The following is a 21,331-nucleotide window of genomic DNA, read 5'->3' as shown; positions in this document are numbered from 1 at the left end:
AAACTAGATATTATAAAAATAATTAAAAATAATTAAAGAAAACTTAAAAAGAGAAAAAAAGAAACCTTAAAAAGAGAAAAAAAGAAACCTTAAAAAAAGTTATTATATATATAATTATTAGAAAAAAGAATAATATATAATAATATAAAGAAATCCTTTTATAAAAATAAAGAACTACTTAAATTAATAATTTATTTTTATATTAGTTCTAATTAGAAATTAATATAATTAATTAATATATATTTTTAAAAGCCTATAAATAATTTTCAGAATTCTAGAAATATATTATTTAATTCTTTCTATAAAGCTATTTAAATTATATTAATATAAAATCTAATAAATAATATTTTAATACCTTAAATTAAACTAATTAGAATAATTAATTCTTAAATAAAATTATAATTATTAGCTAGTTCTTATATCTAAAATATAGTAATTATTTCTTTTTACTTTTTTAGCTTTAATCTAATTAAATAATTTTTATATTTATTATTTAAATTTTAAAAATAAAATTATATATAATTAAAAAATATATAATAAACCTTAAATATTATAAATATTAATTAAAGAGATTAATAGCTCTTTAATATTATATTTATATTATAAGTTTTTAGTTTATAAATTATTATATATATTATTAGAAGCTTTTATTTAGAAAAAGCTTTTCTAAATCTTATAAAAGAAATAGAAATTAGTTCTATATATAATTTAATATTATAATTTAATATTTTATTTTAATATTTTATTATTTTAATATTTTATTATTATTTAATTATTATTATTTAATTATTATTATTTAATTATTATTATTTAATTATTATTATTTCATTATTATAATTATAAGCTTTTTTTATATAATATTAATATATTTTAAAAGCTTTAAAATTATTAATTAATTAATAATAATTCCGAAAACTTCTAATAAAAACTTTATAATTTTATTTTAATATAATTAATATATTTTAGCTATAAATTAATAAATAATTTATTTTATATAAAATATAATTATTTTCCGGAAATCTTCTAAATAATATATAATAAATCTTCTAGTAATAATTCGTTTCTAATAAATATATTATATAAATAGTAATATTAAATCAATAGCAAGTTATTAAAGATAAATTTTATTAATAATAACTTTAAAATTATATAAATGTTATGATACCGGGCTCTAGGCTTGGAAAGCAAAGTAGAGTGGCTCTTAATCCGAGGATTCTAAACTAAGGAGGGAAGCTCGTATGTACAGGAGCTTTGGTGTTCTAAATACTAGCCAGCCGTATGCGTCATCGGTGATCACGTGACGCTAAATTTCCTAGTGAAGCGGCAGAGCATAACAATGAAATATATTCGATTTATTTAATTATATATAGTAGTAAGTAAATACCGGGCTTAAATACTAATATTATTAGGAAACTAAAGATTACTATATTCTATTATTTAATTAACTTACTTTAGAATCTGGAGTTATTATTATTAAGTAATTCGCAATTCAGTAATAATAGTTTATATGCAATGCGGCTCCTAATGCGGTTTTTGAAGCTCGGTAAAAAATAGTGTTTTAAAGCTAGTTTCGCCTACTGCTGTAGGACACAAAGATTATGACTGCAAATCTTAGCGCGTACCTTGACCCTTAACGAGATCATACCTGTAATACTGATCTAAGAAGTGCCTTTCCTGGGACAGATCGCTCATGTCGCGGGATTTGGTCATATGATCTTCTGAAATCCCGTTCCGTTGATTGAGCTCTGAGGCGGTTTGGTGAACGGAAAGAGGCGCAATAGATGCTTCAAATACATTCAAAGACGTGAGTGCACCGGGCAAACGAGGAGGCTGATCTGCAATGTCGAGAGGAGGACAAGGGCGATGTTTTGGAGCACTGCAAATAGTCAGTAGTGCACGTTAACGGAGCTGGGCTGTATGTATTACCATCATGACCAATTGTCGCTAGCAGTGGGAGAAAGAACGCGGACAGAAGTTCCTCCGCTTGTTCAATTTTGTCTCTTATGCTAATAGTCGTTAGCGCGACGTCAAGTCCGACTATTAGATCCGTCTCTCCTCGTCAATGGCGGTATTTTGTCAAATGCTAGGCTCCTATCGGGGTCCAAATACCTGGCCGGTTGCCAGATATTCGTACCATCCGCGAGGAAATCATCCCAGTGTACCTCTTCCTGTCGTCTGACGGCATCGTGATATTCTTTAGCAGCATCATTTGCTTGCCATGCCACTTCGAGAAACACGTGGCCCAGTCGCCGTTGAGTTCCAAACAATTTCTGTAAATAAACTTCGGTGAATCAGTCACGATCAGATGGCTTGTCCAGCCTTTTCAGGTCGCGCTCGGCAAGTGGCCACTTCGTGGCTATGGTGTCGCTTAGGCACAATACAGAACACCATATTCGTTGCTTCCATTCAGCTCGGCTTTCCAACCAGGGCTGAGAAAAGGATTTCGGGGCTTGAGTCAGGGAAAACACGAGGAGGTGTGCCGAATGCTGGAACCAATCAAGTGGTTTAAGGCCAGGAATATGCTCCGCCTCTCAGCCCTACAGGTAGGCTTTTCGCTGTTCATGAGCAGGCTTAACGCACTGGCGACTGAGTCTCGCATCCTTGTGAACTGTATTATTTATAGCACAGCATACTTGCCGTACCATAGTGGGCTTGTGGGTATTTTCCGTGATTTGGTCGATCAGAGACAAGCCAAGGGCTGTGGAAGAGGCTCAGGAAGACAGGATCAAAAGCTGACATGACGCCGGGTCAGCCATTCAGCAACATATTTCGAGGCAAAACTATACTTCTTAGCTGTGCAAAAGATTTTATAAAAGGACCCCACTTCCCCCAAGATATGGAATCATTTCCCAATACTCCAGGCTTCACCTCCCACACTGAGCATCTACATTCAATCCACCTCCAGTAATTCAACTCCACCACTCCAACCCCTTTTCTACCAGTTTTAACACCATATCATTCAACTCCAACGAAATGGTTTCCTTTACCACCTTCGCCTCCGTCATCTCTATGGCTCTCTTCGCCAGCGCCGCCCCAGCCGTCATGGAAGCAAGAGGCCCACCACCACCAACCTGGTCCGCCCTCGACTTCGCGCTCTTCAAGGCCGATGCCGGCCAGGAGTACCAATGCTATAACAATGTTGCAGACCTCCACGTACCGCCTACCGATCTCGGAAACTGCCACACGGCACCTACTTTCTACAATGCCAGAATCTGGGATCAGGCTTGGGGTTATACCTGTAAACGTATGTTGTTGCCTCTCAAAATACTTTCTTTGAAGAGACTTGCTGACGGTGATTGTAGTTGAGGTTTATGGTAACGGTGCGTGCAATGACCCGCCTGTGGGCACTATTTTGCCTAATGACTTCTCCTACCCTTGCAAGTTTCCCGGGGGCTCGCTTGTTGCGCTCAACTCTTGGAAGGCGACCTGCACCTGGTAGGTGCAGATCGCGGGTACATTGGATAATGGAAGAGGGCCGGGCATCGGACATCGGGCGTTAGAGAGAGGCAGTATAAGATGGGTTAGGAGTCCTAATGAGTTAAGCGTTTCTGGGTTCTTGAGCATGTTTGATGGCACTTTATGTATCTTCAGCGTTTTCCCAGCGTTTTAGTGTTAAGGTAGCTTAGAAAGGAATTATATTTGAGTTTCATTTAGAACTACGTCTCTTTCATACGAGGCAAAGAATACTCATATCTATAGGCAGATGTATAAAAACAATGTCTAAACATCTACAGGCGGATATAAACTCCTTACTTATAATGACCTCCGGCTCCGGTTCATGGTGAGAAGCTACAGTCGACTGACAGGAGGACGCCCTTGCAAAACCACACGCCACCGATCATTAAAGCAGGGGCCTCCATCTTAGGAGCTGTTGGGTCTGTTTCAGACGATGAGAAAAGGAGAGGTGCTACTGCTATAGCTTTCAAATCCCACCAATTGCCTCCCGCTGCTCACCGTAGTATGGCATAGAACTAATCATGAAAAGGAAATTCCCCATGTGGTGGAAGGAAACGGAGCTGCTGCTATTGCTACTGCAACGACAGATACGGAGGAGACTGCGGTAGAATCCGAAGGAGAAACCGAGGGAGATATTGCCTCATTAGGCAATGGGCAACTTGCCATTTTGATATTTGGTTTTTGTGGAGCTACGTTTGCGGTTGCTTTTGGTGAGTGGTTGTCCTGTCACCTCACCTCACCTTGTTGCTTTCCGAGGAATCGTTATCTTGATCATAGGAAGACTGTGAGAACTCGCTTGAAAGTCCAAGAACGGCTGAATAATGATCCGGGCTTATATGTCACTGATGAAAGATACTAACTGCTTTAGACAACACGATTATAGCTACGGCCATTCCCAAAATCACCTCGGCCTTCGACTCACTGCAAGATGTGGGCTGGTATGGTAAGAAGATTATTTTAGTGTTTCGTTTACTCTATGGCATCTAACCCGTCTATAGGTTCATCTTATCTTCTTACGGCCATAGCACCCCAGCCTTTATTTGGACGAATTTATACATATTGGCTCTAGTTATCTTCGAGCTCGGATCCATTATGTGTGCTACTGCTCGGAACTCTATAGTGCTTATCATTGGACGCGCTATAGCAGGTGCCGGAGCAAGTGCCCTCTTCTCTGGTGCAATAACTATTGTGGGCTTTACTACCCCGTTAAACAAACGGCCAATCTATATGGCTTCTATTTCTAGCATGTTCGGCATTGCTTCAGTAGTAGCGCCAGTTCTAGGGGGTGTATTTACTGATAAGGCAACCTGGAGATAGTGCTTCTGGGTAAGTTTCTATTCTAATTCTCATGGAATATTACTTACTAATTTGATAAATTAACTTGCCCTTTGGTGCCATCGCTTTAAGAATTGTGTTCTTTTACTTCAAACCTCCTAAGCGAAAGAATAGCGGCCTGACTACTATGGAGCAGATCCGAGAATTCGACCTTATAAGTACGGTATTCCTAATATATGCTATTGTGTGTCTTCTATTAGCACTACAGTGGGGAGGATCGAAATATGCATGGAAAGATTCCAAAATCTGGGGCTGTATCCTAGGATTTGGCCTCCTTATTATCGTCTTTATCATACTACAATCCGGCGGAGTGAACGGGCTATAATCCCGCCGCGAATATTTGGCCAGCGAACTGTATTCTTTGCATGCTTATACTCGTCTTTCATGTCTATGGGCCTATACGTACGTCTGAAATTCCATCCCTTGCCAGCGATTCAATTATACTAATAATTCTTGATAGGCACACATTTTCTTCCTGCCGCTTTACTTCCAGGTCGTAAAAGGAACTACTGCCGAGCAATCCGGTATCCGCAATATCTCGTATCTTGGGTCTATAATAGTTTCCTCGATTATTATTGGAGGTGGAATTACGGTTATCGGGTGGTATAAGCCATTTTTAATTATCAATGGTATTATATTTACTATCGGAGCCGGAATGATTTAGGCCCTGTTTCGCAACTTTTGAATGCTAGCATTTGGTCAGGAATCGAACACTAGCTTTCGATTATTAGGAATTTTAGTGTTTCGTAAATTTTTGTATGCTAGCAACCAAACACTGGTATTCGATTACCAGTATTTGCTCCCATATAAATCGCAGTTTTTTCAGAACCACCTACCATAGGTGGTTCTGAAAAAACCGAGTATTTGGATACTGGCTTTTGTCCTTTCCAACTACCTTTATAGCACTTCTTAAGACACAATATTTTAATTATTATATTAATATGGCGCTTCTCGTATAATTTTTGTTGTGAATTCTTTCTTAGGCCCTGTTTCGCAACTTTTGAATGCTAGCATTTGGTCAGCAATCGAACACTAGCTTTCGATTATTAGGAATTTTAGTGTTTCGTAAAATTTTGTATGCTAGCAACCAAATACTGGTATTCAATTACCAGTATTTGCTCCCATACAAATCGCAGTTTTTTCAGAACCACCTACCATAGGTGGTTCTGAAAAAACTGAGTATTTGGATGCTAGCTTTTGCCGTTTCTAACTACCTTTATAGCGCTTCTTAAGGCATAATATTTTAATTATTATATAGATATCGCGCTTCTCGTGCAATTTTTATTTTGAATTCTTTCTTAATATGAAAGCTATAGTAAAGTAATTAATTAATTAAATATTTTCGCCTTAGTAGAGAAATAATTATTAGGCTATAATACCCTATAAATATAGGGAGTAATCACTAAAGAAAAGTAAGCCTTGAGATTTGAGATTATCGGAGATTACTCTGAAACTTCCGTAATTGCGATGGTTATTGAGTATTTGTATTTTGCGAAACACCTCTAAATTATATGAATACTAGCTTTGAATACTGAGTATTGAACGCTAGTATTTGGTTGTTGGCGAATGCTAGCAATCAAAAGACGTGCGCCCGTGCGAAACAGGGCCTTAATAGGAAAGCTATAGTAAAGTAATTAATTAATTAATTACTTTTGCCTTAGGAGAGAAATAATTATTAGGCTATAATACCCTATAATTATAGGGAGTAATCACTAAAGAAAGGTAAGCCTTGAGATTTAAGATCACCGGAGATTATTCTGAAACTTCCGTAATTGCAATAGTTATTGAGTATTTGCATTTGCGAAACACCTCTAAATTATATAAATACCAGCTTTGAATACTGAGTATTGAACGCTAGTATTTGGTTGTTGGCGGATGCTAGCAATCAAAAGACGTGCGTCCGTGCGAAACAGGGCCTTACACACTTCAAATTCCATCTGGAGCTGCGAAATGGATTGGATATCAATTGCTAAGTGATTTCGGGGCCGGTGCCGGAGCTCAAATCCCTTTTATCGCTGTTCAAGTCGTGCTAAGCGCTAAAGATATGCCAACGAGCAACGCCCTTGCTAGCTTCTTCAATTCTCTCGGCGGAGCAATCGCAATTTCAATAGCTCTAGTTGCAACATAGACTAGAAGAGAGTTCATGGAGGCTTCTACCTATGGAAAATATCATCCCGAGATTCCATAATAACAACAGCATTACGGTTGCCCCATCAAACAATCTTAAGACCCCTTCAAGTCCTGCAAAGCATATTCTCTACCTCCTCCCACCTCTCCTTTCCAACACATGGCTTACACCAAAAGACGTCCTCCGGATCGACCCTCGTCTTAATCTCTAAAAGCCTCTCATAATTCTCGCCCCAAAACGCCTGTTGGAAACTAGGCTCACTTGCATCAACTTCGTTCACAAATGCGCCCATATCAGGAGCCAAGGCCCGTAGGGCAGCCACATAAGAGTTTGTCAAGAGGCCCTCCTGCTCAGCTTGTGCTGCTGGGTCGAGAGCGGGCCAAGTCACCGAATTCGCTATTTATGGCAGTCATTTGAGCACCATACTTTTGGATTTTGATTGGGGATAGAGGCCACTTACTCAAATGCACAATCGTCTTCCCCCAAGCGGGATTGGCAGCACTTCCTCCTGGAGGCACAAAACTGTTAACCTTTCCGCCAATCAGTACACTCTGCCCGCCAGTATCATGAGCGAAGATCTTCAATGCTGCTTGCAACGCAGCTAAATTTGCTGTTAAAGCCTTCTCGTCCAGAAGCCTCGATAAATGGCCTCAGTATGAGTAGATTTTCCGCTTTTGATACTCATGATATCAGACCTAGTCGAGAACCGCCAAGCCTCGGCCACTATGAAGTGAGGCCCCCTCTCATGTCCTCACCAGCTCTTTCGCATTGAAAATAGAATTAGGTTATATTTTATATTTTCCACCCCGATGTTGATTCTTGAGCTAGATCCACATCTTCTCTTGTCTGACAAACGACCTTCCAGACCTCCATCCCATTTCCTACGACCAGGATTTTACCGCCATGATTGTCTACCGCAAGTGAAGCTACATCCCCGACGTCCGCTACAGGGGTAAAGGCATCTCCTATCCTTTTGATATCGAGCGACAAGTTTCCCCTGCGATCGTTGTCCAAGTTGACACTCCACACCGTGATCTTTTGGTCGTTGCCCGAGGAGGCGAGTTTGACGCTCCCTTCCCGACACCCCGTCGCATGATTATGGAGAAAGCAGAGACCTGTGACAGCAGCAGCATGGGCTGATCTCAAAATAAAACAAGGTGGCATGGCAGTCGCCATCGAGCTGGAGATTGGGAATACCGAGATACCGAGAGCGTTGTCATCACCCCCGGTGGCAATCAGAATCTCTTCGTTGAACCTCATTAAATCTAGAGATTTGATCGCGCTTTGGTGGATCCTCCGGACCGAGACCAGAGTCAGTTGGACTGGTTCTGGTAGACCATTTCTCGGGACTGAGTCGAAACATCCCTTCCAAAGAGCGAGCCTGCCGTCCGTTGCCGTTGTGAAAATATAGGCCTCATCGTCCTTTATCTGAATATGACGGATCTGTGTGAGACAAGAAGATGTATACCTCCCAATGCAAACTAAGTGGAAGGAGTCGAGGCCGGAATAGATGTATGTTCGGATAGTTGAATCTGAATAGGCCAGGCTGACAAGGAGCCGGGGATCTTTTTGGACACCCGATAAGTTTGGCAACGCAGTAACGTGGAAATTCATGACTCTTAAGTCCCTATCCTCACTTGGATCAGGACAAGTTGCCTCACAGACGATGCCAATGCCAAAACCAGGAATCTGTTCCACTGCCCAAACGAAGAATTCCTCGTTGCCGCCACTACTGAACAGGTATCCTGACCCGTGCCATTGCAGATGCTGAATGCCAGCGGAATGTCTCTGTATGACTGCTGAACAGGCCAGAGGGTTTTGAAAATTTGGAGTTTTGCTGTGTTGCCAGATTCGTATGGCAGTATCTTCTGCCCCAGTTGCGATCAAACTCTGATCTTCAGATACTGCACAGGCTTTGATTTCTCGTCCATGACCGCCTGCCTTGACGATTTTGTGCGACGAACCCCGGTGAGAATGAAGGTATATCTTTGAGGCTTTCGTATAAACAAAATGACCACAGCCTGAACCTCTTATGGGTGAGTAAGCATAACTCCTATGGGAGCCACCACACTCAACACTCGTAACCTCGCACTGCTCAGTCTCATCCCATACCACAAAATTCTTGCCCTTGAATCCACGGAGGAAAAGCTTTTCGCCTTCGAACCAACCTGCCTCAATTATAAGTCTGAGCGGTGGTGCGCACTGGTGAACCCGGCGAACCATAAGTTGAGCCGCATTCATGCTAATATCTTGAACGATGGTGGTTGAGAAGATGGAGTAAAGGCCATCCCGGCTGGTAGTTAAAAAATACCTCGAGCCATCGTCTCCAGAGGCATCTGAAGATGGAAGGCTCGTGATGGCTGTAATGGCATCCCTCGGAACACTTCCAGGATGCGTCCAGATCTGGAGAGGCGATTCAGGGCTTCTGGAAGTATATAGAGCCAACGAGCCCGACCTAGATCCCATAACTAACATTCGGTTAATATTTCCAGCACTCGTAACCACGAATTTATTGGGCAAGTTGTACACTCCATTCTCAACGAGCCGCACCTGTGCTCCCGATAAATCAAGAGAGAAAAGCATTGCATTCGTTCCGCCTAGAGTCGTGACAAGTAGCTCAAAAGAGGACCTTTGTGAATCAAAGATTTTGAACATATCTGCAACCTTCCCCTCAACTTGTCCTAATTTGAGGAGTCTCTGGTGGCGATAGACATGGATGCTCCCATTAGTTCCAGCGAGACATGTCACACCTATCTCCGGAAACCCCACGAGAACAGAATATGACCGAAGATCTCCTGATCCTGACTCGGGAAGACTGACTTCGCTCCAATGCATCTCTGGGCCAATGTCACAGAGCAGAACACGGCCATACGTAGTAGTTGCAAGCAACTCCTTCTCCGAAACGAAAGCGTATTGATTGAAGCCATCTTTACGAACCTTCTTCGGTTTCATTTTCTCTGTTTGATTTCCATTAGTAGCTTCCGGCGAGTCCGGATGCGAGGCATTCGAAATGGGGTGCTCGATGACCGAGTTTCGGACAAGGCTTTTAAGTGCGAAGTCTTCCAGAATTTCATCAAGCTCCCATGATCTGCCCCAGGTCAACTCATCTGATGCTCCTTGCTTACCAAGAGATGGCGGGCTAGTGTCTCCCCGCAACGGAGTCTCGACAGCAGCCAGCCAGCTTGGGGTCGTAACCTTGTAGCTCGAGATTTTGCCATCTGCACCTCCAGTAATCAGGATGGCTTTCGAATGCCCGCTTCGGCGCACAGCTGTAGACCAGATGTGTTTTCCGCTGTGGAAAGCAAACGTGTGCAATTGATCGAGCCTCCCAGATGACCGTGGATGAGATGTTGGTGCAGTTGTCTCAAAATGTAAAGCCCATTGCTGTACCGCCGAATCCTCTCCAAACGAAAGTATGCTAATTGCAGAAGCATCGAGGGGTGTTGATTGTTCTCCGAGAAACCTGACTCGCCAAATTCTCGAGGCGTGGCCCATCGCCATGGCCAAGTACGACTTACTGCACCCGGTGTGAATTCCATTCTCACCAAATCCAGTCTCGCGGGCTTGCACCGCGGTAGCTGTGCGCTGACTATCCTGTGACTCCGCACTTAGATTCCACACCCGGATTGTGCGATCATCACTGCAGCTTGCCAGTAATCGAGTAATGCCATGTGAATCAATGATAGGTGGGGAGATATTGACACCAAAAATTGAACCTTCATGGCCTGTAAAGGTAAAAAGGATCCGGCTTGTCGAGGAAGACGCCTCATCTGATGGAAAGCAATGCCAAACAAGAATTTCACCAAAGACGGTTCCAGCAGCCACCAGGACTTGGGAAAGAGATTCCCAAGCGAGATGCGCAGAGTATAGAATTGACCTTGACGGCGAGTGCAGCGTCTCTAACACGTGTGCCTGTGGGGAATGACCAAGTCTTGCTCGAATGACTGTATTGTGCGCAGTGACAAGGACACAGCTAACCGCATCGAAAGGCGAAATGGCAACGTCAAGGATCCAATCTGATACTGGTATTGCAAAATCTATGACTGAACCCACATTTTGATCTAAGATCTGGTCAAATTCTCGCCTCGAAAGCAGCGTTAGGCTCGACCGGCCCCAGATGACGACCTGTAGGTCGAGTCCATGGTCGACATCATCTCGAACAGCGATACCATGAATGGTTTGCCCGTGGAATATCTCGCACTGGTGGAGCAGTTTGGCTTCTTTGGCGTCGAATATTTTCAGAAACGGGCCTTCTCCAGCGAGAATAAGAAACGTGCCTGCTCTGGTGTGATAGAATTCCAACGCAGTGATAGGGTTCACCAAGTGATCATGCTGGGTATGTTTAGAGGCGGCTTGAATGGTTTAATGGGAAGAGATGTCGAGACTGACCTTGATCGATATCGACATCGACATCGAGACACTTTCGTTGGCGGTTGTGGTTGATGGAGATGGAGGTTCTGGTCGTAAGGTAGGGCAAGGCGAGAGAAAATTATTGGCGAGCGTCGGTCGGGCTCGGGGTCGGGGCGGGGGATGGGACAAGGTTGCGAGTTAGCGAACACGTGCCTACCCGCCCAACCCCTGATTCCAGCCCGCACACTACAGCAGGCTAACCGAGCCTTTGGAACAACACCAGGGAGGCCATTTTTGCTCCTTCGAGGCTCGGCAAGCGACCAAGTTGCGTGGAGGAGGACAAAAGAGGAGATCTCGATGCGAGACCCAGGGTCAATCTGGCTGCGTGCTGACTCACAAACAGGACGGGAAATAAAATAACTGTTGTTCACGATGACGTACCGAATCCTCTTATCTGAGGATCGCTCACCCATCACGATCAAAGTACGGATACCAAACCAAATATTTCCAGCAGGCTGGAAGTGCCACAGAAAATAGTTTAGTAAGCTCGTTTGTGGTATCACGTGTGATGTGCTTGCAGGGCTGTCGTTCCCGTCACCTCTAGCTCCTTTTCCTTCTGCAGGGTCTTTTGTTTCATGCACCGGGCGCGTCATCGCCGCCAAACAATATCCACACCGAGGCAGCGACACGTGAAGGCAGCATGTACTGTACAGTATGCAAGCATGCAAGCAGGTCACAGGCCACAGTAGTGGCGTTGTTGACGACGCGAAACACCTGCTTGAATAAAGCAACATGACTACTGGCACATGCCACCTCAACCCCATCCATCCTCACGACGACACCTCCATCCTAATTTTCCACCTCCGGAGATTCGCATGTGCTTCGCCATCTGCCATGACAAACCCCCTTCTCTCTTCCTTCGCAGCCCCGTCTCGACCTCGCCCTCGCCCTCATTCAACGATCCCGACCACTAGGCTGCAACAAAACTGTTGAGCCCCTCTATGTTCTCGTCACCCTTGTCGCATACTTCGAATACAAGGGCATCGGAGTTGGCAGGTCGTTTGGAAAGTCAGAGGATCTGCCCCAAGCAACCGCCATGATCGGAACTTCGAAACTCGAGTATTACTTTATTATATCCTGCATCGTGGGCTTGCACTATCTTGCGCCCATATGCCTACTCTATTGCGTCTTCGTCATAAGCCTCTATGGCTTCAAGGCTGCAACCTATAGATTCCCTCTGCTCATCGAATCAGTAGCCGTTGCCGAATCTCTTTTCTATCTCCTAGTTTTTCTCCCCTACCGTTTCCATCTTCAGAAGGAAGCTGTCCACCCACCGGCGCCGACTCGGGAAGAACGACAGGAGCTCTTCCAGTTATGCAACGCGAATATTAGGGATCCAGAGGCATATCTGCGGAAGTGGTTCTTGGGGGCTGATCTGCAGGATATCAAGCGCGAGAATGTGAAAGATTTCTTCCTCTGGGCATTTTTCAACCGTGGCGGACCGCCCGGCGACGACGATGAGGAGCTGGAGGAGTATGTCGGGGCGACTGAAAAATTGCTGGGAAGGCCGATTGAGGCTGGCAGAGGAAGTGCACAGTGCTTACGGTTGACTCTTGACAAAGTTGGCATGTTGCACCGTAGCTTGACCTGGTATTGCGTAAGTTAGTCTTTGATTAACTTTGAGAATGTAGCTTACTCCGTGGTAGTGCGTTGGGTTTGTCGACTTCCTGACTTACATGAAGTTACTATCCCATGGCTTTCACTTTCATCGCCTGCGCCTTGCTCGATTCTTCACCCTCTTCCCTTTCCGTCCCCAGACCCTCCTGACAAAACATCGGTCTCCTGCAAAGCACACAACATACTGGCACCGGCCTCATACATCAACAACAAAGCTTCCTGTTGTTTTTATTCACGGAATTGGCATTGGTCTATATCCCTACACGAACTTCCTCAGCGAGCTCAACTCGACGTCCGGTATCGAATCCGATGATCCTAATGACCAAGTTGGGATTATTGCTATTGAGTTGATGCCTGTGTCTTTCAGAATCACGCATTCTGCATTGGGACGGACGGAGTTGTGTTATGAGATCGACCAAATTCTTAACAAGGAGTTTGCACCTGACCAGAAGTTCGTCCTAGCCTCTCATTCCTATGGAACAGTACGTGCAACGGAATTTTTCTACCTTGAGTGCCCTATAGAGTGAAGAACTCTCGCGGAATTTCTTTCACGCCCAGATTTCTCACCTTGAGACAATGCTAATGATTGCCTAGGTAATCACGACCCACCTTCTCAAGACGCCATCTATTGCGGAACGCATAGGATCTATTGTCCTGATCGACCCAGTTTCTATCCTACTGCACTTACCAGATGTAGCGTTCAACTTCACACGGAGGAAGCCTATACACGCCAATGAGCACCAGCTGTACTACTTTGCCAGTATGGACATGAGTGTCAGTCACACGCTGAGCAGACACTTTTTCTGGAACGAGAACGTCCTGTGGAAGAAAGATCTGGGAGGGAGGAGAGTAACCGTGAGTTTGAGCGGTAGAGATTTAATTGTTGATACAGAAGCCGTTGGACGATACCTGAGCACTGGAGCTGGATCGGAACTTCCGAGTGGTACAGCAAGCGGAGACGACGCGGACACTCTGATCGAAATTGAAGAATACAGTGACACGGAAAGAAATAGAATGAGTCTTCGTGGTGGCGAAGGTGGTGCGGATGGGGACGAGGAATTCGATATCGATGACGAGGAGTGGAAATTCCGGCCATGGAGAGGCGCCGGGATTGATATTCTCTGGTTTAGGGAATTGGACCATGCGCAGGTATTTGACAAGGCTTCCACCAGGAGACGGCTCATCGGTGCGATTCGAGCATACTGCGAGCACGAATGAATGTTTGCTTAGAGGGAAAAGGGGGGTCCGGGCCGGGCCGGGCTAGAAGAATTGAATGCTCGTTTAGCGCAACAGAGCACCAAGGTTGAGAAACTGGGAAATTGTTTCTTTTGAGCGTGCGAATTCTTTTATAGACCAAGAGTTCGGGACTAGTGAACCAGATTCTAAAGAGGGAAGCATACCATCCCACACAAAGTTAGACATGACCGTACAAGTAGAGATACCACAATTATTTTTTTCCTGAGATCCTTCCTGAAGCCCACTTTCCAGCGATGTTTGCAGATACCTTCTTCTCTTTCTATTAGATTGTAACAAAATGTCTCCCTTACAGAACCTCACGCCCCCACACTCAATAACTCACGAACCTGACACGGCGACCAAAACAGTGAGACCATTTCCTCTCCCAATTTGTACTGCAGCTGATGCGTGCAGTAGAGGGTCATCATTATTCTCTCGATCATCTTTGGTGTCTCTGCTCTATTTGGGATATTTATTTCCCTCGGGGTTCTAGTATGGAGACGTGCTGAGCGGAAGGATTTGGAAAAGAGGAATTTAGGAAAGGAGAATGGGAAGGGAAGGAAAGGGGGCGCAGAAAGAGGCTGAGGAGGGAGAGACGAGAGCGCCCGGGAGGGCAATAAGCCGTGCGTTATAAGATCGAAGCTGGTCGCGACGGCTGTAATGCTGTGAGAGGCGGAACGTTCGAGTGGAGGATCCAAAATAGAGAAGATGATGTTGTAGGTGAACAGAGCCCTACTTGTTTTCGATAGCATGTTCAATATCATCTGAATTCTCGAAAACCGCGATATCATCTTGTCTATTCTCATCTATCCTGATCTAGAGCCGAGTGATGTCCTGAGATCCCCAATTTTAGTACTTGTACAAATCCGAGACGCCTGGCCTCGGTTTCCGTTTATGTTCCTTCACAGTCCTTTTCCCAATGTCCCATCATACATCGTTCGCAGTCGGCACTGTCTATCTGGCAGCTCAGTCCACATCATCCTCACTCGTATCCGGCAACTTCTCGCTCTCTTCCTTTACCCCATGTTTAGCGATGCCATTCTTCTCCCTCTCATGTTTCTCCGCCTGCTCCTTCGGCATCATCTCGAACGGCTTTCCACCCTCCACGCCATCTTTCACATTTCCATTCTCATCGACATCCTCTTTCAGGTAGAGCGTGAAGAGCACGACGAAGAGCACGGTATCGGTCTTGCGGTTCTTAAGCACATATCTTAATGTGTGTGAGCGTTTTTGGACTTTCCTGTTGGCGCGCAAAAAGCAAGGTTGGTATTCCTGGTTAAAAATCAAAGGGGAGAGGGGGCTGAACACGCAGAGGAAAACAGACTTACCGTAAGCCTTGTCCGTCCCAGTATTTCATGATCGGGAGAGTGAACCCCGGTAATCGTAGGGCAAAGTCTTGAAGAAGTCAGCGAGAATTTGTGACGCAAAAACGAGAAAACGAAAAAAAACCTACCGTTGAAATCTAAATACGGGTTGAAGAAATCGCACCCGTAGATCTTGCCAGCCTCCCAGTCCCACTCCTTCCTGTTCTCCTCATTCAAGAAGTGTTTCTTCCTTGCCGCCTCGCTTTCGGGAATCCCCTTCTCCTTTCTCAACTCCACACCATCCTCATCGCCTCCCTCAGTAAACACCAACCCAGCGTCATGTTCAGGCTGTCCATCTACCTTCCCATTGCCACAGATATGCAACGTGTTTACACTGCTCGCAGCAGGTCCATACAGATACGGCTTCTCCGCATACACATCCCCATCCAAGCCGGGATCTACCAACCATTTCACAATCTTGAATGCAGTGCTGAATCCCGGGGGTAACCTGTCTCGAATTGGATGGTCGAAATCATTGCCAAATACTAGATCATTGCCATTGATGTTTTCTTTCAGAGTGAATTTGAAGGCGATGCTGTATTGGTCTTTGTTCTTGTCGTGAGGAGGGAGCTCGAAATACGGTGAGGAATTGGGAGAGTTTTGTGGCAGGCCGCGGTATGACTGGTATTGTCAGCTGGTGTGTTTGAGGGGGGACTTGGCCGTACTTGGATGCGGACATTGAGGTCCACCGAGATGAGCTCGGAGTGGATCGTGGTGGGTTTTGCATGGTTGACGGAGACGATTTGGTGCTTCGTAATATCGTACTCTGACCCCGCAGTGACCTGGAGGATGTAGTTGTGCGCCATGCTTCCGTCGTACTTGGATTTGCGTTTTCAATGTTCGAGTTACTGATGGCGCATTTGGGACGTTACACGCGATCAGCGGCCGGGAAACGAGTTGAATTGTTGGGAGGGAGGTCCAGACCGATCGCATTTACTGGGCAAATGCAGAGCCAAGCGATAGATACAAACTGGAAAGACTCGCTGGCAAAGTTATGATATCGGGACAGCAAGGAGGAGGTGATTCTGCGATAAAAGGTTAAATACCGGAGGGTATGTCCGAGTTTTTATTTTGCCGCGCAGGACAAGATGATCATCGAAAAAGGAGGCGGTGACGTCGCGAAAAGCTGGGGTCACATGCATGTGACAACCCCGCGGCAGTACAGCGACAGTTTTGATTCACCACGCTGGGATTTGGCAGGGCATGCGGTGAGCAGCCGGACAGATCAGAACGAGTTCTCAGCATGGCTGTAGTTATATCAGCACGCCATATTAAATTGTCTCGGTCTATTAATATTAACGTTATCTACACAACATGCAAGCCATTCTTGAAGCTGCCCTTCCCTCTTCTGTGTTATACCCCGTGGCTCTGTCAACATGATGTCGTTGGAGGAGGATCATTTGTGGGTGAGAGGAATTTGTCGATATTGACTCTCTCGTAAAAACTGATATGACCAAATCCAACCCAGTACTGAGCAAGTTTGTTGTGTGAGACCATGATCAGCTGGCTCTCGATATATTTGTCTGTGAATTGTCAACCTCTGTGAACATAATAATAATAATAATAATAATAAGCAATTGAAAGAGGACTCACCATCTCGGAACATTCTCGCTGCGACATGTCCTCTGCTCTTGACAATTCTTGCGCCACGAAACGTCTTCTCGGTCGCCTTGCGAACAAATCCAGTTTCCGAAATATCATCAGCGATGAATGTGTATTCTCCTCTTGGGATGTTCGGGTCTCCTGTCAATTTGATGGCTTCAATGCTTCCACGGTAGATCCTTTCTTCTTTCTTTCGCACTTCCCATTCTTCTACAGTCTCGTCATCGGCCTGAATAACGCTTCCCTCATCGAAAGGCTCCTCATTGTCCGGTTGATTCATGAGTAAGAACTCACACCCATGTCCACTGTAATCACCAACCCAGATTCCCCTGAAAGGCTTCTCCCCCGTCGGCGTATAAAGTTTTGGATCCAGTGTTGCGTAAGTGGATACTTCCTCTCCCATGTGAAAACCCGGCGTGTTACGGCCAGCAACCATTTCCATCCAACTTCTGATCCTGAAAGCCTGGTCACTAACTTCCTCCCGCCTCTGTGGTTTGTGGCCACTGCCTACGAAGGCTTCTTGGCTAGCGTTCCGAACACGGTGCCTAGCTGGAATCGTAGGAGGCGGCCAGAGCTGCATGTTTGGGCGAACGTCGACGGGCTTGGTGAGAAGGAAGTTGGAGAACACGCCACGGTGGTTTCGATCATTGAGATGCATGGAAGTTTCGGCACAAAAACGATGTCCCCGTTGGATTTTGGTGGATGATGCCGTAAGTGACTCCAGGGGGAGTGCATCAAGTTGGAGGACAGGCTGATCCAAATGTAGACGACATCGAGGATTGAAAGAGTGGATGAGAACTTGGTCGTCGGCCTCCCAAGGATCGAAGGTTGGTGGCGACCGCTCTGCCACAAGGCGGTAGCCTTCGATACAGCCTCGGCGGGGATCATAGCGAGCAATGATAACCTTCCCTGTTAGAAAATTGTCACAGAACCAGATCTTGTACTTCGGCAGGAACCAGTGGGGATCATGGGAGATATAGAGGTCTCGGTATGTGCTGCATGGGTACGGTGAGGTTAGAGTAAGCCCAGGAACATTCTCCTGAACATGACGTTGCCATGACAAGTCGGATTTGCTGTGGCTAGAAAGGAGCTTGCAGGTCGAGGAGACCCTAACCAGCTCAGCGGGGCCGAGAAAGGACAGGATCAGATCGATCAGTTCGGATGGAAGACGCGTGAGGCAGCTCCCTTTGGGCGACGGATAAGAGGCGAGTATATCTAGAATGGGTACGAATTAACAATGACTCGTGAGTTTGAAGCTATAACCCAACAGAAAAGGACATGGTAATGGCTTCAAAAAGCCAGGATGAGTCAGTGGCATACCGACAAGACTTTGAGAAGCTTTGCTGGACTCGCCGTTCTCCTTTGAGGACGACAAATTGTTCCTCTGCTCGAGGTCTGCTTCTTCTGGCCCCGTTACAGCCACTGACTGGACCAAATTCAGATTCTCGTCCTGCCCAGGGTCGACTCCACCATGGAGATACTCCCAATCATTATCCATTGGGGGGTCGAGTCCAGATGTTGAGGACGCCATGTTTCAAGGATTTGGTCTGAAAGTCGGCGGACGAACAGCTCGTGTTCCAATTCTCACAATCTCTCTTATCGAAGGTTTTCCCCTCGTAAAGACGGGAGATGGGGCGGGGGGGGAGGGAGAAAGACGAAGCTTTATGGCTCGTGCCAGCCTTCCTGCTGCATGTACGCACGGGTAGAGGGGGTCCGTAGGAGCTCGCGAATCTCTGTACCAATCCCCGGTAGACGCCCTGCACCTTGTCCTCAACGTGCAGAACGCCACCAGGATAAAGACCGTCTTTGAAGGGGTGGCGGGAAGGGGGCAGATGTTGTGCGACGGTGAGGCCTGGCGTCGCGGGAGAGGGCCTTGAGCTTCCTATTCAGGATGACGAAAGTGAAAGTGCGGGGAGTTGGCGTCGGCAAGATAGAACGAACGAACTATTGGGCCTCCTGCCAGCGGACGGAGCGGGCTGGGGGTTGGGGCGAGTGCTCAGCGGAGGAGGCTACGGAGTAGATTTCTACCTCGACCTTGGCCGGGGCTTGGCATTAGCTTGGGCAATTGGTTCAACTTTTCGACGCCGAATTATTCGACGTGATGAATGATGCTACCTCGCTACTATTGGCAAGCTGTTGGCCGCAGCCGCAGCCGCAGCGGAGCTCGGAGTGTGGGTGGCCTGCGTGGGCTGTTGCAGTTGCAGTTGCAGTTGTAAGAGGGCATGAAGGCAGGCCGCGACGGCGACAAGTGGGGGAGCCAGTGGAATGCGAGTGGGAGCGGGAGTGGACTTCCAGCGCAGAGCAGCGCAGAGCAGATCACGAAGGGCAGGTCACAGGAGGTGCTCGCTCAGGAGAGGAGCTGTGCAAGGCAAGGAAAGGCCCATCGCTCGCATCGCGCCGCCGACATCGCCATGGCTGCACAGTTGAGCGTTGCCCGGTTTAATTTTAGTTCCATGCGGCAAAGTGTGCAGCAACAAGCAGCAGCATCGCGCACGGCCACCGCGCCCTCATCGTGGGGAAACCTCGTGGCAAGACATGGATGCTATTCCCGCGCCGCGCCGCTGAAGAGCTTCAGCCTTCAGCCTTCAGCCTTCAGCAAACGAGGCTTGAACCTGATTGTCCTCTCCACCTGTGTGCTTCTCAGTTGGTTCCCCGATCCCACAAATTAAGTGGTGTGGACCGCAACCACGGAGCTGGGCTCGTGCCTGGAACATCGCGACTCGTGAGTCAGTTTTCTCTCTGAGTGAGACAATCATGTCGAGACTCGAGAAGGGAGAACATTATTCCGAGACTTATGGAGCTGCTCGTCGAGTGATGTTTGATGATGGCTGGGGTGGAGGATTGGCTCAACAAAAAGACTCGCTTACACTGTGGAGCAAGCGAACTGGAACGTGCCACCACTCTTCACTCAACTTCACGGTTCACGGTTCACGATTCACGATTTACGATTCTACACTCTGTGCTGCTATTACTTTCCAATACAATACTTCCCCCTGCGCACTGCGCTATCCAACTATGTTGTTTGTGTCCCTATCATATTAATCGCCCATCGTAAATTAACATTCTCGTACCCCTCATCCGTATTCAATGAGTTCCCTTCTCGCGCTCTTGAAGGATCTCGTGCCCGTTGTGACGGGCAGCTCTCCCGTTCTCATTACAAGGTCCACCGACTTGGATTCGGGTACTGGTCAAACAGAAGGTATGATTAGAAAGGGGCCAATCATAAACATGTCGGACGAGTTGTGCACAAGCCTTCGCCACTTTCTCGCTACTTTGCGGCAGTCCTTACTCTTTTCTTGTACCTAGCTCACACAACCCTCGTCCTTTCCCATCTAACTTAATATCGTAACAGCTCCCACTCTTGGTCATCTCTGTATGTTCTGGTAATGCAATTTTGTGCATTGCGATTTGTAACAGCAAATTTCCCACCATTAGCTGAAATAAATGAAGTCCTTTGCAAACCTCAAAAGGTTGATGAATCTGCCTCGTACTCAAGTGCATGTGCGGATTGGAGCAATGCTATAGATACTCGGAAGTCGCCCTTGTTCAAGAGACCTCGCACCCGAGAATTTTCTTCTCTTAAATTGGAGCATGAGAACATGTCTCCAATTCTCAGCAACTAGGGTTTCTCCTCGGAAGTAAATCCTAATGAATTCAAGAATCTCACATAAATACTGCATGTCATTTCAATATAACCTGGTTATATTCTCATTCTCACACCTCATAGTAACGGTCGCGCACCCACACACCGCCTCCGCAGTTCATCATCACGGAGAACAAGGCCAGCCCTCCCCCCTTTCTTCTTGCCGAGCTAGCTCCAATCCTGTTACTTACTTCACAACGGACACAATTGTCTACGCCGCTAGTCGTCGCGGGGGCCGTGATATCAGACAACGGCAAAACAAGACAGGAGCTCTCTCCAGGAGATCTTGCACTGATTCCAGCGTGCACTGGACACCAGGAGGTGAATGGTGGCGATGAAATGACCGTAAGGGAAATAAATCCATTTTCCTTGACAACCTCCTGTCCCCCTTCTTCTCGAGTGCTCCCAAGACAGTCTTTTTTGACAGATGTTTCCAGTGAGACCCTATTGTAGGAAAATGCTAACTCCTCGGCCTTTAGTGGATAATCACGAGGAGTGGAGGAGAGCCCGTAGTCTTAAATCTCGAAGGCTGGGGTGGCA

At 46.1% G+C, this 21,331-nt stretch overlaps 8 protein-coding genes across 8 annotated transcripts; 3 read left to right on the top strand and 5 right to left on the bottom strand.

Annotated features, from left to right (window-relative positions):
- Positions 1 to 1,819: 1,819 nt before the first annotated feature.
- K444DRAFT_601439 (uncharacterized protein) lies at positions 1,820 to 2,213 on the bottom strand (the record flags this gene model as incomplete). Its single annotated transcript, XM_024878678.1, has 3 exons — positions 1,820 to 1,876; positions 1,927 to 1,998; positions 2,039 to 2,213. Coding segments are annotated over 3 exons (303 nt in total), but the record flags the coding sequence as incomplete, so codon positions are not given.
- Positions 2,214 to 2,757: 544 nt separating this feature from the next.
- K444DRAFT_620330 (uncharacterized protein) lies at positions 2,758 to 3,737 on the top strand. Its single transcript, XM_024881684.1, has 2 exons — positions 2,758 to 3,244; positions 3,303 to 3,737. The coding sequence occupies exons 1-2, from the start codon at positions 2,974 to 2,976 to the stop codon at positions 3,437 to 3,439; spliced, it is 408 nt and encodes a 135-aa protein (XP_024728083.1). The 5' UTR covers positions 2,758 to 2,973; the 3' UTR covers positions 3,440 to 3,737.
- A 583-nt stretch (positions 3,738 to 4,320) lies between these two features.
- On the top strand, positions 4,321 to 4,662 carry K444DRAFT_493345 (uncharacterized protein; the record flags this gene model as incomplete). Its single annotated transcript, XM_024873238.1, has 2 exons — positions 4,321 to 4,418; positions 4,455 to 4,662. Coding segments are annotated over 2 exons (306 nt in total), but the record flags the coding sequence as incomplete, so codon positions are not given.
- Positions 4,663 to 6,824: 2,162 nt separating this feature from the next.
- K444DRAFT_620329 (uncharacterized protein) lies at positions 6,825 to 7,421 on the bottom strand. Its single transcript, XM_024881683.1, has one exon. It carries the CDS (start codon positions 7,209 to 7,211, stop codon positions 7,026 to 7,028), a length of 186 nt encoding a protein of 61 aa, XP_024728081.1. The 5' UTR covers positions 7,212 to 7,421; the 3' UTR covers positions 6,825 to 7,025.
- Positions 7,422 to 7,711: 290 nt separating this feature from the next.
- On the bottom strand, positions 7,712 to 11,332 carry K444DRAFT_647460 (WD40 repeat-like protein; the record flags this gene model as incomplete). The annotated part of the gene is made up of 2 exons (XM_024885342.1): positions 7,712 to 11,251; positions 11,309 to 11,332. The coding sequence occupies 2 exons, from the start codon at positions 11,330 to 11,332 to the stop codon at positions 7,712 to 7,714; spliced, it is 3,564 nt and encodes a 1,187-aa protein (XP_024728080.1).
- Positions 11,333 to 11,908: 576 nt separating this feature from the next.
- K444DRAFT_620327 (uncharacterized protein) lies at positions 11,909 to 14,532 on the top strand. Its single transcript, XM_024881682.1, has 3 exons — positions 11,909 to 12,926; positions 12,976 to 13,428; positions 13,541 to 14,532. The coding sequence occupies exons 1-3, from the start codon at positions 12,366 to 12,368 to the stop codon at positions 14,162 to 14,164; spliced, it is 1,638 nt and encodes a 545-aa protein (XP_024728079.1). The 5' UTR covers positions 11,909 to 12,365; the 3' UTR covers positions 14,165 to 14,532.
- Positions 14,533 to 15,335: 803 nt separating this feature from the next.
- Positions 15,336 to 16,590, bottom strand: K444DRAFT_620326 (DUF1769-domain-containing protein). The gene is made up of 3 exons (XM_024881681.1): positions 16,212 to 16,590; positions 15,636 to 16,167; positions 15,336 to 15,577 (listed from the first exon to the last, which is right to left on the bottom strand). Exons 1-3 carry the CDS (start codon positions 16,350 to 16,352, stop codon positions 15,507 to 15,509), a joined length of 744 nt encoding a protein of 247 aa, XP_024728078.1. The 5' UTR covers positions 16,353 to 16,590; the 3' UTR covers positions 15,336 to 15,506.
- A 327-nt stretch (positions 16,591 to 16,917) lies between these two features.
- Positions 16,918 to 18,679, bottom strand: K444DRAFT_636518 (uncharacterized protein; the record flags this gene model as incomplete). Its single annotated transcript, XM_024884001.1, has 3 exons — positions 16,918 to 17,069; positions 17,140 to 18,363; positions 18,469 to 18,679. 3 exons carry the CDS (start codon positions 18,677 to 18,679, stop codon positions 16,918 to 16,920), a joined length of 1,587 nt encoding a protein of 528 aa, XP_024728077.1.
- Between the last annotated feature and the right edge of the window lie 2,652 nt (positions 18,680 to 21,331).

The sequence above is a fragment of the Hyaloscypha bicolor genome (assembly GCF_002865645.1).
Source record: "Hyaloscypha bicolor E unplaced genomic scaffold K444scaffold_182, whole genome shotgun sequence".
Taxonomy (NCBI): Eukaryota; Fungi; Ascomycota; class Leotiomycetes; order Helotiales; family Hyaloscyphaceae; genus Hyaloscypha; species Hyaloscypha bicolor.
Note: the sequence above shows the minus strand (reverse complement) of the source record. Positions and strands in the feature narration are given on the sequence as shown.